At 46.0% G+C, this 15470-nt stretch overlaps 4 protein-coding genes across 5 annotated transcripts; 3 read left to right on the top strand and 1 right to left on the bottom strand.

Annotated features, from left to right (window-relative positions):
• On the top strand, positions 1-2015 carry DFL_000163 (translation elongation factor EF-1 alpha; the record flags this gene model as incomplete). The annotated part of the gene is made up of 6 exons (XM_067630278.1): positions 1-5; positions 166-213; positions 302-519; positions 772-1041; positions 1109-1896; positions 1959-2015. 6 exons carry the CDS (start codon positions 1-3, stop codon positions 2013-2015), a joined length of 1386 nt encoding a protein of 461 aa, XP_067494687.1.
• Positions 2016-2775: 760 nt separating this feature from the next.
• Positions 2776-5502, top strand: DFL_000164 (uncharacterized protein; the record flags this gene model as incomplete). 2 transcript variants are annotated; one of them, XM_067630290.1, is made up of 5 exons in its annotated part: positions 2776-3148; positions 3229-4125; positions 4185-4344; positions 4422-5058; positions 5139-5183. In XM_067630290.1, the coding sequence occupies 5 exons, from the start codon at positions 2776-2778 to the stop codon at positions 5181-5183; spliced, it is 2112 nt and encodes a 703-aa protein (XP_067494689.1). The 2 variants fall into 2 exon arrangements, with proteins under 2 accessions (XP_067494689.1, XP_067494688.1); XM_067630289.1 differs by having other exon boundaries at positions 4422-5502.
• A 1587-nt stretch (positions 5503-7089) lies between these two features.
• On the top strand, positions 7090-8816 carry DFL_000165 (uncharacterized protein; the record flags this gene model as incomplete). Its single annotated transcript, XM_067630301.1, has 4 exons — positions 7090-7269; positions 7354-8289; positions 8361-8639; positions 8694-8816. The coding sequence occupies 4 exons, from the start codon at positions 7090-7092 to the stop codon at positions 8814-8816; spliced, it is 1518 nt and encodes a 505-aa protein (XP_067494690.1).
• A 2479-nt stretch (positions 8817-11295) lies between these two features.
• On the bottom strand, positions 11296-12537 carry DFL_000166 (uncharacterized protein; the record flags this gene model as incomplete). Its single annotated transcript, XM_067630312.1, has 1 exon — positions 11296-12537. The coding sequence occupies one exon, from the start codon at positions 12535-12537 to the stop codon at positions 11296-11298; it is 1242 nt and encodes a 413-aa protein (XP_067494691.1).
• Between the last annotated feature and the right edge of the window lie 2933 nt (positions 12538-15470).

Below are 15470 nucleotides of genomic sequence, written 5' to 3' on the forward strand. Positions count from 1 at the left end.
ATGGGGTAGGTTCTCCTCGTTCTTCTGATGCCCATCTTGCTCGCAGTTGCTCGTCGTGGCTTGCTGGCTGCTTGGTACCTCGTCAGCCAGCCAGCCGGCAAAGCCTCAATGGAACTGGAGATGAAGATGACGATGGAGATGACGATGATGCTAACAGCTCGGTAGTAAGGAAAAGACTCATATCAACGTCGTCGTCATCGGACACGTCGACAGGTAAGCTCTCCTCTTCCTCTCCTCCTTCCTTGTCCCGATGCATCTCTCCCTGCATCTTGACGCGAAGATGATACTAATTGAATGACAGTGGCAAGTCCACCACTACCGGTCACTTGATCTACAAGTGCGGTGGTATCGACAAGCGTACCATTGAAAAGTTCGAGAAGGAAGCCGCCGAATTGGGCAAGGGTTCCTTCAAGTATGCCTGGGTTTTGGACAAGCTCAAGGCTGAGCGTGAACGTGGTATCACTATCGATATCGCCCTATGGAAGTTCGAGACTCCTAAGTTCTACGTCACCGTCATCGGTAAGTTTTTTTCTCTCTCTCTCTCATCTTGCTAGTGATATCTCATTTCTCTATCTTTCTTCGTCTCGATGCCTCCATGATGTGTTTTGTGTGGTCATCATGGTGGGGTTGTTTGTGCGGGGTTAAAAAATTTTTTTTTGCCCCCAAAACAACACATCCAGATAAGATAAGACGGAGACACAGATTGATCCGCTAGATATCATGAAGAGAAAAAAATCTATACAGAACATGATGGCTAATGAATATGGATAGACGCTCCCGGACATCGTGACTTCATCAAGAACATGATCACTGGTACCTCCCAGGCCGATTGTGCCATCCTCATCATTGCCTCCGGTACTGGTGAATTCGAAGCCGGTATCTCCAAGGACGGCCAGACCCGTGAACACGCCCTCTTGGCCTTCACCCTCGGTGTCAAGCAGCTCATCATTGCCATGAACAAGATGGACACCACCAGCCCTCCATGGTCCGAGGCCCGTTACCAGGAAATCAAGAAGGAAGCTTCTTCCTTCATCAAGAAGGGTACGTTCCTCCTCCCCCTCCCCTTCCCCGCTTTTTTCCTTTTCTATATGCTAATGGTTTCAAACAGTCGGCTTCAACCCCAAGAGCGTGCCATTCGTTCCTATCTCCGGTTTCAACGGTGACAACATGATTGACGCCTCTACGAACTGCCCATGGTACAAGGGTTGGGACAAGGAGACCAAGGCCGGCAAGTCCACCGGTAAGACCCTCTTGGAGGCTATCGACGCCATCGAGCCCCCAGTCCGTCCATCCGACAAGCCTCTCCGTCTCCCACTCCAGGACGTCTACAAGATCGGTGGTATCGGAACTGTTCCAGTCGGTCGTGTTGAGACCGGTGTCATCAAGGCCGGTATGGTCGTTACCTTCGCTCCATCCAACGTCACCACTGAAGTCAAGTCCGTCGAAATGCACCACGAACAGCTCGTCGAGGGTGTTCCCGGAGACAACGTTGGTTTCAACGTAAAGAACGTTTCCGTCAAGGACATCCGTCGTGGAAACGTCTGCGGTGACTCCAAGAACGACCCACCAAAGGGTGCCGCCTCCTTCAACGCCCAGGTCATCGTCCTCAACCACCCCGGTCAAGTCGGTGCCGGTTACGCTCCAGTCTTGGATTGCCACACCGCCCACATTGCCTGCAAGTTCTCCGAACTCCTCCAGAAGATCGATCGTCGTACCGGTAAGGCCACCGAAGAGAACCCCAAGTTCATCAAGTCCGGTGATGCCGCCATCGTCAAGATGATTCCATCCAAGCCAATGTGCGTCGAGTCTTTCACCGAATACCCACCACTCGGTCGTTTCGCCGTCCGTGACATGCGTCAGACCGTCGCCGTCGGTGTCATCAAGTCTGTTGAGAAGGTAAGCACTCTCCCACCCCTCCCTCCATCTCTCACATCTGCTAATACACATGCTCTCCACAGGACGACAAGGCTGGTGGCAAGGTCACCAAGTCCGCCGCCAAGGCCTCTAAGAAATAAGTTTCCTCACCAGAGTCAAAATAAAGTTTTTGATTTTGCGTTGGGTTTCTTTTTCCTTGAACATTTTTTCATGTTTATAAGCTCATGGGTCTCACTATCACGAACGATAACTGTCGTCCATCCAATTTTTTTTCTAGGACGGCTCTTTTCCTTTGTTAAATTTAATAAAAAGTTTCTACGTTCCATGGGTTTTTTCTTTGTTCACGAATAGACTATGACTTGATGGAATAACTTTTTACGATCCCTCAAAACCATCTTCCTCCCTCCCCGAACACTCACTCTTTTTTCTATATTTTTGTATAGCTAAAAGATAGTAATGAAATACCCCAGACTTGAAGCATGAACATACTATTCTCCATCACCGTAGACTTGACTGCCATCGACTGTGGGGTAACTTTACGTAAAATCCCCAGATGAGATCGTGCCAGCGTATCCACTTTGAAGCTCGACAAAAACGGTCTTGACATGAAAGTCATCCGGTACAGCTACTCACGTGACCTGCTCCCAACGTCATTCCGAGCTTCTGTGTGTTGCTGGCCTCTTCTCGTTTCGCAGAAGATATAACAAACATTTGCCTGCCGTAGCTATACCACGACATGTTACCTGTCACCCTACTCTTCGAGAGTACCCTCTAAACCCTTCTACGCGATGCGAACGTTCTCGATAAATCGGTCGAAAGCTTTATAATAAACCCGTATGCGGAAAAGCCCACCGTTGTTACTACATTTCTGCCGAACGAGCGCAAGAAACGAACGAGACAATGGACCAACCTACCGCAACCTCCAAAGGCCCCAAAATAGAAGAAGCAGCACCAGCAGAAGAGGAACTATCGTCATCCCGCGCCCTCCTATTATCCCTACACTTCGCATCACGATGCGATATTGCAACGTTAAGAAAGTTGATCGTCGCTTATCCGGCGGTATTTCGACGAGATGTTGTTTTAGAAGTCATCCTACGGTTTGTACCGGAGAGTACGGCTGTTGGGATATATGCAGGGTTGGTCAAGGAGGTTGTTCGCGAAGGGGGGTTATTGTCCGACGGTGGAGAAGGGGGGAAAGTAGATGGAGGGTTTGTGAAGGATGTTAATGAGGCTTCTGCGAAGAAGACTTTGGAGGGGGTTGGGTTTCCTGGGGGTTTGGAGGTGAGGGGGAGGTGCTGATGGAGTTTGTGAGGGAGAGGGCGAGGGTTATTGATAATGAGACTGGGGATTTAGGAATTGTGAGGGAGTTGGTAGGGGAGTTTGGTGACGATGATGGTATGCTGACGGAGTGGGGTTTGGGGATTTTGGGAGTCGTTGAAAGGCTTGTTTTTACGGCTGTGGAGGGGACACGGGGAGGGTTGATCGGAATCGAAGAGTTTGAGAATTTGGATGGGAGGGAAGGCGTTAGTCTCATTCTTGACCGGATGGTTAGGGATGGAGATGTTTCAGACGGGATGCGAGTTCTTGCTGATTACATTCGTTACAAAAGAGGGGGTAAGAAGTTTTGGGGGTGTGTGTACGAATGGATGTCACGGCAAGAGTTTGGAGTTTTATGGAGGGTTGTGAATGAGTGGGATGGCCCTGTTGAGGACGGTGAAGGATACTTTACCATGTTGATGGGGAGGTGTTATTCCTCTGGTGGGCTGTCGAGTGGGGGGGATATTGTGGAGTGGATGTTGGACGTGGTTTATAAGATTGCGGGGTCGGTGGGAGTTGAATTGAATCACGTCGGATCACAAGAGGTTGAAGAGTTTGTGGAAAGATATTTGAATTCGACAGGAGCAGGCGGTGGGCACGAGTGGGATATGGGAGAATTGGTGGTTCATACTGCTCCCAGTTTGAAGTTATTGGAACAGTTGATCGCTTCGGTTCGGATGTTTCGAGTTTTCCCGTTGGGATTGACGGTTAAAGAAGTTATGAGGATGAGGTTTTGGGGGTCGAAGGGGGATCAGTTAGGGTTATTGAAGAGAGGGTTGGGTGGTAACGGTGGAGGGAAGGGGAGGAATGAGAATTGGTACAAGGAGGTTAGGAGTACTTGTGAATATTTGAGGGGTACTAGCGGGGTATTCGGAAGGCTTGAAGCTGGGGAAGTCGAAGTGGAGGTTCTGAGGGATATGTTGGCGGCGGGGAGTATGTTCTTTTCCCTTTCTATTATTACGGGGATCCCGTTACTAATCTTCTGATGATAGAGTTTATGGCGGTGACGACAACGTATGTGACGCCAAAGGGGAAGCCGTCATTACCGCCCGAAGTTGTGGAGAAGGCGGTTATCCACACTGTTGGTGATTTTTACGATAATGCTACGAATGGTAATAAGATGAGGGGTGGTATGAAGAATGCTTCTAATGCGTAAGTCATTCTCCCAGCAAATTTTTTTCTATCACAAGATCTTCCTTTTTGGTTAATATATATTGTCATTGATGTAGACTGGCGATTTTATTCCCCAATCACTCGAAGTCGGTACCTTTACGACGACTATCAAAGTTAATAGAAGCGACGCATGCGTTATCCGAATACTCGTTAACACTTACACCCGGTGTACCGCTCAAACCAGTGCAGATACGCCTATTCCCCGATCCCGTGGAGTTAATATCGAGGGTACTACAATCGAATCCGAAGGCGTATTTACAACTCAACTCGCTTGTAAAGATCGCGCAGGATCTAGTGTATGGTGTTTCGAAACCTCATCACGATGAAGAGGAAACAGAGGGAGGAGAAATGACGAAAGAAGAGATTGCGGCGGTGAAGAGACGGGTTGTGGGGATGTGTGTGGAGGCTGCGCTTGCTGAAGATGATTTTGAGACGGCGTTTAGTTATGTGGTTAATAAACTCGTGCCTGGGTATCAGAATCTCAGGGCATTCTCTCCGACCACGCCAACAACGGCGTTTACAGGGAATAACACGGATACGGCATGGCAAGCGGCTTTACAAGCGGGGAGGTACCGAAGCCCCACGATGTTAGCGGAGAGCATGGAAGGTGTTGCCACAGCAAAGGGGATAGAACAGGTTACGAAACGAATGGAAGTTCTATCCCAAGCGTTGGTGATTTGTCCTGGAGAAGCGGTAATGGATGTATTAAGAACATGGAAGAATTGTGAAGATGAACTTGAGAGGTTATTGGAATTGGAAGTTCAAGAGGAAAGACAGCATGCTGGGAAACTTGGGGAGTGGGTGGGGAGTACGATTGATATGTCGAAACGGGCTACGGGCGGTGGGGGGTTGTTGAAGGCGCCGATGAGCCTATTGGGAGCTGCTAGTTCGGCGGGTGGGAGGATGGTTAAGGGGTTAGGGAGTACGGCTTTCCCGCTTAGGAGTGTGAGTAGGCAGAGTCATGACGAGGGTAGTCAGAGGGGTAGTGGGGAATTTGAGAGGGGAGGAGGTGGGTGGACGGTTGGGGAGGATGGGGAGAGGGTTAGGAAACGGGACGTTATCAGCGGGATGGTTACAAGTGGGCTTGCTAGTGGGCTTGGATGGATGTTGGGGGCTAAAACGGAGGATATGAATTAGGAGGGGTGATTGCAACATGAAATGCATTTTGGGGGGCGTTCTATGGGATTTTATTTTTGTAGATAGCGAGGTCTGACGCTTCGGATATAGTATCTTTTGGGGAGATTGCGTGTATGGGATTGAATATAACATTACTACTAGCTATGCTCTGGCTTGGGATTTAATATACTCGGATCTAAACAATGCAATGTATTAGCAACATTGGTTTTCTTCACAACCCTCGTATTAGCATGGTCGAAAGGCCGAAGGTTGAGAGGAAGGGCGAGCTGTTGCATTTTACAGGCAACTCAGATAGCGGCCTCCCCCGCTAGATATCGTGGTACCCTTGGTCCCCAGGCCCCGATTTTCTGAAAACTCACCTCCAAAAGAAAATACTCGGTGTCTTGAAGGTGAATATTTGGGTATATGGATTCCATTTCGTTAGGGGTTTGTTCCTTTGGGAAGAGGAGATATAGGTATGGTGTTCGATATAACTTATTTCAAGGACACACGTTATCTTCTTCGATTTACTCGGAATGAGGCTGTTCGATCTAACGGCGGGTGAGAGAGGGTATCGTGATTTTTCGTTTCTTTCATTTAAATATTGGGAAAGCCTTTACACTCATGGTTGCACTCTAGGTACAACCATACCATCGGATGTCCTTCTCGTGGAATGTTGGTCAGGTCCCATGGCCATAGAAGTGGTGGAAGAGTGGTCGTGAAGTCAAGCAAGATCGTTGGTGGCATGAAGAAGTACCTACATGGCTGTGTGATAGGTTATATCCAACGTGCCTTCGATGACGGTATATCAAAAAAAAAAACTAGGAGATGTTTTTGGGACTTGAAATGGTACACTGAATGCATTCCCCGATCGTCAACATAGTGGTGCGGTTTTAGGTCAAATCGAATCCTAGTTGTTGCCAACTAAGCCATCTCCTAGTTCGAAAAACACATCTAGTTTTGATGTATATAACCCCTTCTACTAGAAAATTGTTGTTCACAGTAGATAGCCGTGTATACGTGTAGTATATCCAGGCCAAAGTGAAGTTATACTAACGGTGGTGGGGTGTACGAGTGAGCATCGGAATGTGATATAATGCCGCGTCTATTTGGCTATATCTTATACACCTCATACCGATATGATCTTTTACTACTCCCACGGATTCTGCTAGGTTCTTATATAAATTTGTGGGCAACGGTTTCTGTATAGGATATTTTCCCAAATATACCGTCAAGGGATTACATGGTGATACTAGATAGCGAGCTTGACGTTACACAGGTAGATATAATTATCTAGATATCTTCAAGGCTTATGGAAAACCAGGATATTTGTTCCTTCGAAGACTAACTGGCCATCTGGATTAACCAACCGATATTCTATTTTTATTTGTTTATTTCCCTTCTATTTAATATATCAATTAAGATCTGTGAAATAAAACCGGTGATGCAAAGTGAAAGTAGAAAAGAAGCGGTGGTCGTAAAAAAAAAAAGGGTTTGGTAGACGATATAAGTTTTATATTCCATCTTCCACCTGTCACCGAAATCACCTCTCTTCTCGACCACTCCACAAACATCAAACCACAAAAGCATAAACACCACACTAATATCATGACAAACCCACCACTCCCATCCCTAGGATCAGACTTACTCGCACAAGCAAAGCGTTCATCTTCATCTACTCCCCCCGTTCTAAAAACATCATTCCAACCTATAGATGCAGCTATAAACGGGATCAAATATGGATGTATCACAAATATTCAATGTGAAGTCGCGAGTTATGGGACTATAGTATGTTACAACCTTCTTCTGGATAATACCGTACCCCTTCCTAGTATATCAAAATATAATAGGGAAGACTGAAAAACTACTTAGCTAGCCCACCACATCATAACTTCCCACCTCCTAGACCCATCACGAGAAAGGTCTCAAGTCGCCTACGTCGACACAACGGGTACCTTCTCAGCTGTAAACTTGCTCAAAGTGTTGGAATTCAGACTACAACAGGGTACAACACAAGAACGAGGGACTGCTGCCGGGCAGGGTGGTGTCAGGCAGCATGCGGTGGAGCTGTTGGATCGGGTGCAGTATATGCGAACGTTTGACTTTGATGGGATAATGGAGACGGTGGCTGAGGTGTTTAGAGGGCTACCTAAAACAGAAGTTGAGCAGGTGGCCGTTGAAGAACTGAAGGGTGAAGCGGATCCGGAGGGACCAGAATTGCAAGATGGTGCCCAGGAAGTTACTGAAGATCCAACAGTTGACGAAGGGGTGCCTAAATCAAAGATTACAACCCTAGAAGAAGTCAAAGAGGAACAGGCCCCAGAAAACGAGGATGCCATGGAGGTAGAACCCGCGGGATCACCCGCGGAACAGTTAGGCGAACGAACAACCATCCCAGATTCCGACGCTGACTCGGATGAAGAGATATTCTGGCCAATTCCACTGCTACCGAAACATGATCCCGGACTGAAAGGGAACAGGAAACGACGGAGAGACATCAGTGAAACTGAATCTGGTCCTGAAACAAACGTTACCCTCGTCGAAGCAAGGGAACTTAATAACGATGATCCAGAGCCGTCTGGATCTCCGGTAATAGGAAAGGAAAAGGAAATACCCGTCCCGCCCAATCTAGAGAAAGAGTTACCACAGCCATTCCAAGGAAGAAATTTTGGCGTAATAGTATTCGACAATATTTCACGACCTCTGGAGAATCTTCTAGAAAAAGGTGAAGTAGAGGCAAACTCAAATCTCACTCTTCTATCCCAAGGCCTAAGATCTCTAGCTCGAGATCAAGGAATTGCAATTCTAGTATACATAGCCCCACTCATTATAAACATAGAAACCGGGATGTAACGTGACTAACAAGATGACACTACCAGCTCCTTTCAACCCCTGCAATCATCCCGCCCACTGCCAAAGAGCAAAGGAAAGATATTTATGTCAAAAATTCTAGTATATTCGCAAGAATACAGCCTACGGAAGGGTTACCCCGAACGCTAGGATCCTGTCTTGATCGCAGTATCATGGTATCTAGGTACCCTAAAAACGAAATAACATCGCACAGACGAAGGAGCGGTGGCCAAGACAAATTTATAATCGAGGCTGTAGCTGAAAGGCATGGCGGGAGTATTGGCCAATGGAGCGGGTTTATGATTAAGGTATGTAATAGCTGATGTTTCGCATGGCCGCTTAGAATAAACTGACGGTTGTAGGGTGACATCGAGTTCCTGGAGTTGTTCAAGGAAGAAAAGAAGGACGAGAAAGATTTAGACCACTTGTTGACGGAAAACGAAAGAAGAGGGAAAGGAGAATTTGGAAGATGGTCGCGAGACTAATGAAATAAAATAAAAATAATTATCTAAAAAAAATCCGCACAATAACTAAAAGACAATGCTCAAACAAATCCATTGCAAATCTAACAAAGTTCGTACATACTCAAGCAATACAATCGCATTGGATGCAATTGACACCACTCTTGTTATTTGGATCAGAAACCGTATCCTCCAGCCCGTTCCAATGTCCAAGTTGATGCCCTTCTCCTATCAGAATCCCTGCCAGTTCGCTCATAAAGGGTTTGGAAAACTTGCTCTGCGTACTGATCCATCGGCGTTCCTCCCTCGAAGACGGGATTAGCATCAATTCACACATCGAAGCCAGATCAATCGGGTCAACTGGTTTATCTCCAAGATCCCCCATATTAAATAAAGCGAAAGGGTCCTGATCCCCAGGAACTCCACAGTATTCGGAAAGATATCCATTTTACTTCTTGCGTTATGCGCTTTTATCCGAAGATCGAGTGAGGTGAGTGGTAAGGGCTCATTATCTTCTCTGCTGCTAGCCTTCTTGCGTAAAGATATTCCCGATCTAATAGCTCCCACATGCCCATAAATTTTTTGGATAATACCATCTCATACACCTGGTCAACCTCGACACGGATGCTAAGACCCTTAATGATATCGTAGAAACCGACAAATATTTCTTTGAAGACTATGACGAGGGCATTGATGGAACAATATTCGTCACGGTGACCGTAAATTTTGACATTGGCACAGGCATTGTTTTCGCGCCTTTCTTTCAAGGAAGACGGGAGATGGAGGAGACCGGAAGGGTTCCAGGATTTTTCGGTGACGTCGATAGCCACCGTGCTTTTGAATATAAGGGAAATATATATATATATTCGTTAATTATCGACTTCCTCATAGATTTATTCTGATGTATCGGGGTATATATAAGTAGCTCTTACTCTATTCTATCATAATACCCTCCTTCTCTATGCCTCTCCACCAATCTGGAACGAAGAGCATGGGGAACAGTAAGCGGAAATTGATATTCCGACGCTAAAACTCTGAAAGCTAAAGGGTGTGAAGTTCTTGAAGTCTTTGCGAAGTTCCATATCGTTTGGATGTTGCATATTGGAATCTGGAAGGGCATATATATAATGAAAAAAGTGGTTTATTCGGCCTTGGAGTATGTTAGAACATGAGGCACAGTTGATTGCTTTGCAATGCAATAGCGAGGCTCGAGGTTGGATCCTTTGCAATTAGGAAATTTAAAGAATTTAATCCAACAGCTGATGATAAGTACCAAGAAGATCTTCAACATCCTCGAGAACCCCTTCGACAGCCCCTCGTTCACTAAGAATCTGTCGAAAACTCAAAGACGTCGACGGTCGAACGGGTCCCGCAAGCCAACTCGAGATACCTAAACCTTCGACCTAAAATAGATTTCCATCCCAATTAGGAAATAGCCTAAGGAAGTTTTCGGTGTAACCTTTTCGTCAACACATCCGAACTCGTGAAGGAGCCTACATTCGAGCTCTAGCTGGTATCTCTATTATGGAAGCCACGCTTCCAAGGTACGACTGCAGAAGGTACTGAAGTATTTCCATTCACAGCGGCATGAATAAACAATGCACATGTAGGTCGTATGAAGAGCTCCAAACTCTGCCGTCGACCTGCTTCTTCGCACAGCCCAGGTAGCTGAGCTAGGAAATGCAGATGCGGGATAATCCTCTTTTCTCGAAATGCCGTTCTCGAGGCTGCTCGAATGCCATGTTTTTATGGCTCATGGAGAATTCAGATTGCATATTTGGTAAGGTACTTTATGTATGTTCTAGCTTTAGAACCGGATTTCGGGCCGGGTCGGTCCACCGTGGGGCTGCGATATACGGTACGCCAGGATCTGAACAGGACCAAACCGATAACTACCATAGAAGTTTATTTATACCTCGTCATCGTTGAGAAACAATAAAAGAATTGATTTCAAAGCAAAATTACTAGCAAGGAGATAATGCAGAAACATACAAGTACGATTCGAAATATGTAATATTGTTATCGTTGTAAGGGTAATCTAGATATCTAGGAATCATCATGCAACTAACGCTATAACTGCAACTGCGAGGCGAGAACGAAAAAAAAGAACAGAGACAATTTGAGAAATGTATGGAATGTAAATGTAGGTATGATGCATCAAACAAACACCCAGTGGATAGTGTACGAGAATCGATCGCAGCGAAAAGCAAACTATGCAATGCCATTCGACGTTCTACTCCATATATGCAACCGCTAAACGCCAGAACAAAAAAGCCAAAATACAAATCCGCAAGAAAAGAGAACACCCCTTCTTCGAAATCTAAACAAGATTTATCGTGCGACCATGTGTACCCAATCAAAACCTGTATGGATATATACGCATATGCATGTAAAAAGAAAACTCAAAGTGCTCAAAGGGATATCTCCAATAACAACCCCAGAAAAAACAGGAACTCTTCTACTGCTTTGTGTCGTGAAAAAAAAAAAAAAAGTTGAAGCCGGTCTAATACCCACTGGAAGAACTACTTCCAGCACTTGTCCCATAAACGCCGTTATTCATCTGCGCCAACAAAGCAGTCTGTTCGTCAAAGTAACTCCTTTCCTTCGTTGGTTCCACTCTGACGGCAACCTGTCGGCCCTTCATCAGTCGTTCATCATCGCTTTCGTGGTCTTCTTCAATGCCAACGATAACCTGGACGATCGGCTCTCCGATGAATTCTTCATCGTTTCCACCCCATTTCCAGAATTGCAAACCGATGTATCCGTCCATGGCAAGAACTCCTGAGCTCCCGAGAAGGAATGGGAGGGTGTTAGTCCACCATTCCGAGGTCGTGGTGCCGTGTTCACCAACCCATCCGCCTTCGCCGAAGGGGCCAATATTGTGCCATGCGCTGGGGTTTAATAACAAACTGCTGGAGTAAAAGAAGTTCCCACAGAAGGCAGCGAGGAACAGTAGTGGCGAAAGACCAGATACCGAGCGGCGTTTATGATTCAAGTAGATCTGTGGAAGCCGGGAAGATAGGTATAGGAATGCTGAAGACCATCCGATAATGATACCCACAATTTGAATAGTTTTTTCGTCAAAGAAGGCAAAAGGTGTGGCGGCTGTGGTAATCGGAGCGGCACGAGATAAATTGAAAAAGGTTGAAAAAGCCAATAGTATCCCGGAAGCCCTGCTGCTGCTGGTGCCGCTACGAGCTGTGACAATTGATGGTGGTGGAGTAATTGTCACCACTGCTGCAGCTCGTGATTCCTTATCCCTTCCGCTACCTCCTTCGCTCGGTCGCCTAATGTCGTCCGTTGTCGGAACAGGTGTGTACTCAGTATCCTGTTTGGAGTATTGGACCCACTGCCAGACTAACACAACATCCACTGCAACATAATAAGCCGCGATTACTTTCTGGAAGGTCATCTGATTTAACAGCACCGCCCCGATGAAATTCGAAGAGTCACCGAGGCACCATATTAAAATGAAGAGGAAACTCAAAGATTCTGAGGATTTGAGCTTGTAATTTTTGATGATTTGTGGCAGTTGGGCGAATAGCCAGGAGGTGATGCTTAGAGTGCCGCAGAGGGTTGATAGGAATGTTACCGGTGTGGGAATGCATGTTTGCAGCTGCTGGGAGACGAAAACCAGGAAGTCGTTCTGCGGGTGGCAGTAAGGAAGGGATGGAAGGGGAGTGGTTGCATTGCCAGATAAGATCGAGGAGTCCGTGAAACGGGATTTTAGCAGGAAGGTCTCCATGGTCGAGAGATCTGTGGAGAAAGAAGAAGGAGAACTTGAAGTTAGTATTTCAATATTCCGGTTTCATCAAGGGAATAAAATAAACAAGTTGTTTGGAGGTCAATTCAAATTCAGCGTTGGGGTGGTGTTGAAGTCTTGTTCCCCAATTGTGTTGCCTGTTGTGTTGCAGGACCTTGAGACCTGGGAAGCAACATCACAGGACATCTCCAAGGTTCACGAGGATATCTGGGATCTAGGGAACTAGCAGGAGTCACTAACCAGCAAAGATACCTGTCCGGTACACCTGGTACCTGCGGTACCTAATTATTGAAGTTCCTCCGTTACCGCTGCTTCTCTTCTTCGAATGTTCGTTCTGTCCTTTTTCTTCCCAAGGAAAATTGAAGCTGGAAAGGACAGTCGGGGTTCTCCGTGGGCCAGCAAAGGGGACCCTTAAAGTCTTGTCGACGCTGATAGGATTAAAGGCGAGGTGCCTAAATATATATATTCCGTTGGCTCTGTCGCTTCGTAACGAAATTTAAACACGAGATATTGACGTCCTTATTACGGTCCCTAAATTGAATAGGTATGAATGGATGAATAAGTAAATAAAATAGATGGTTGGAATGTATCGAATGGCAAGTAAGTAAGAAGTAAGGGAAATAAAGGTCACAAGAGACAGTCCGTGAGGGAAGGAAAACTATTTGAGGGAAGGGGGTCCGAGGAAGGAAGAATTGTCGTTCTTATGACTTTGTCCCCGAGGACTGTTATCAAGACCCCAAAGGGGTGGTGGTGCATGGCCGCATTAACACTACGTACAACACATCACATACATTTGCCTATTACAATCCACAGCTGACCATCAAAACCTCCCGCAGCCTTATCTATTCTGGTGTTTCTCTTTTCCTCTTTCTCGTTCTTTGCCTTATGATCCTATCATTCCCCAACTTTTTTTTTTCTTTTGTTCGTGTTTGTTTTGCTTTTTTAACCAATACCAGAGAGCGACTCACACTCACGCTTCCCTCTCACAGCCTAAGCGTACTAGGGTCTCATCCGATATCTTGTTTTCGAATTGGAAACCCCGTATTGCTCCGTACTGCAGCTCCATACCACTGGACGGTGCAAGAGGCCCAGAACCTGAGTCCACAGCAACTGTGACGTTCGTCATGCTGCAAGCTAATCTATGAATCGTTAAATTAAGATCGATCTCATCGTGTGCATGTCTGTGAAGAAACGAAGCCGGAACCACCCTTCGGCTCCGGCTCAGCTATCCTGCAAGTCACTTCCTCTTTTTAAGATTCCGCTTCCCCAGCCCTCCCTTCTATCTTTTGCGGCATCGGGCTTGTTGTTGAGTCGCATTCGGAGGGGGGGAATAAGCGAAACGAGAGCGCCGTTCGATTGGAATAGAAGAAAATAAGCAGGGCGCACAGAACGGAGCTACTACAAATAGTTTAAGCTAACAATGAACATTCCCTATCTCTTCCAATGAACCGAGGAGAAACTCTCCTGAGGTGCGCTAGCCTCTGACGTTCGGGATTTTTCGATATTTGAATTCATTTGATAGCTTTACACGGTAGGTATGTACTATGTACGAAGGTAAGTACGTGTAGTATCATGATACTATCGAATGCGACTCCTAATGCTTATCGATCGGACCCCACGCTACGTCAGGTCAAGCCGATAAGGAATATCACCACCAAGTCAATATACAGACAGATATGAAATATAAAACATGGAATATCGTAATACCTATATTTCTATAAGTACATAAAGTACATGACTTAAATACTTTTTATATACTCGTGATCCCATACAACTCCCTTCATAATCCAAGTGGCAAATCTCAATCTCGAATCCTAGCAGCTGGTCTCAAGACTATTCCCAATCCACGACAACAACCAAAAAAGGAAGTAGAAGAAGACGACGAAGTCCAAGAAATAGACAAAAGGAAATGCGGTTGCACTCTCCCAAACCGAGCTATCCCCGCTTGACCCGTGAGGTTTCTGATTCGATTTGACGGTTATCGACAACCATCAAGCATTTCAACTCAAACAGAGTAGGTCAGAAGTACCTTACTAAACTCTAGTGCAGATTTGTATTTTGAACACACACGAAAAGTCTGATAGCGGACTATGTAGATTAAGGTATTTAAACCTCCTTATCAATACAAATCGACACTAGCAGGAGCTCCAGCATCTATATACCAACTAACGAACGGAGCCCCGCGAGTCCTCCTGCATATACATCCAATATCAAGCGCCCGGGGAAAAAAATTTTTACCTTAAAATTTCGTAACCAAAACATAAAGGTAGAGTTTAACCAACTAGCCAAACCCCTGCATGCTCGTGTGATGATTCTGGTTCGTCCTGGCTTGAATCCTCAACTTCCTGGGGAACAGCATTGGAAAAAGGAGAGAGACGTAAAATCCAACAGTATCAACACTCATTAGCACAACTGGGAGAACTCAAAATCAACTATTATCCTTTGCAGGAGTCCAGTACAGCCGTCGTATTTCCACTACCCCCTTCCCTCTTTCCCTCTTTCTTCCTTCCTGCTAGACGTCATCCAAACCTCCCCTGAAACCTCGATCACAAGATAAATTTTAAAGGGGGAGGGGAGGTGTGGAACATAAAGTAACTTAAGCTTAAACGCACCGTTACAACGGAATACCCACGTACATGAAGATACAACTTTGGTACCGGCTCGGAAACCAAGCAGCTAGCCGGCGCCCCATGCATCATTGACACCAGGGATGCCCTTATCTTACTTTGTATTCGTGGCATATGGAGCGATAGTTTAGGCACGGGTAAACTTAACTAATCAATGATTACGATCACAAGCTCCCTAACTTGTTGAACCGCACGATGCCCTTACATAATTACACCGGGAATGACAATAGCCTCGGACTTGCAAAAAAAGACCTAACGATTCATTAGTAAGTCCAATATGATAATTGA

The sequence above is a fragment of the Arthrobotrys flagrans genome (genome assembly GCF_004000055.1).
Source record: "Arthrobotrys flagrans strain CBS H-5679 chromosome Unknown unitig_15, whole genome shotgun sequence".
Lineage (NCBI taxonomy): Eukaryota > Fungi > Ascomycota > Orbiliomycetes > Orbiliales > Orbiliaceae > Arthrobotrys > Arthrobotrys flagrans.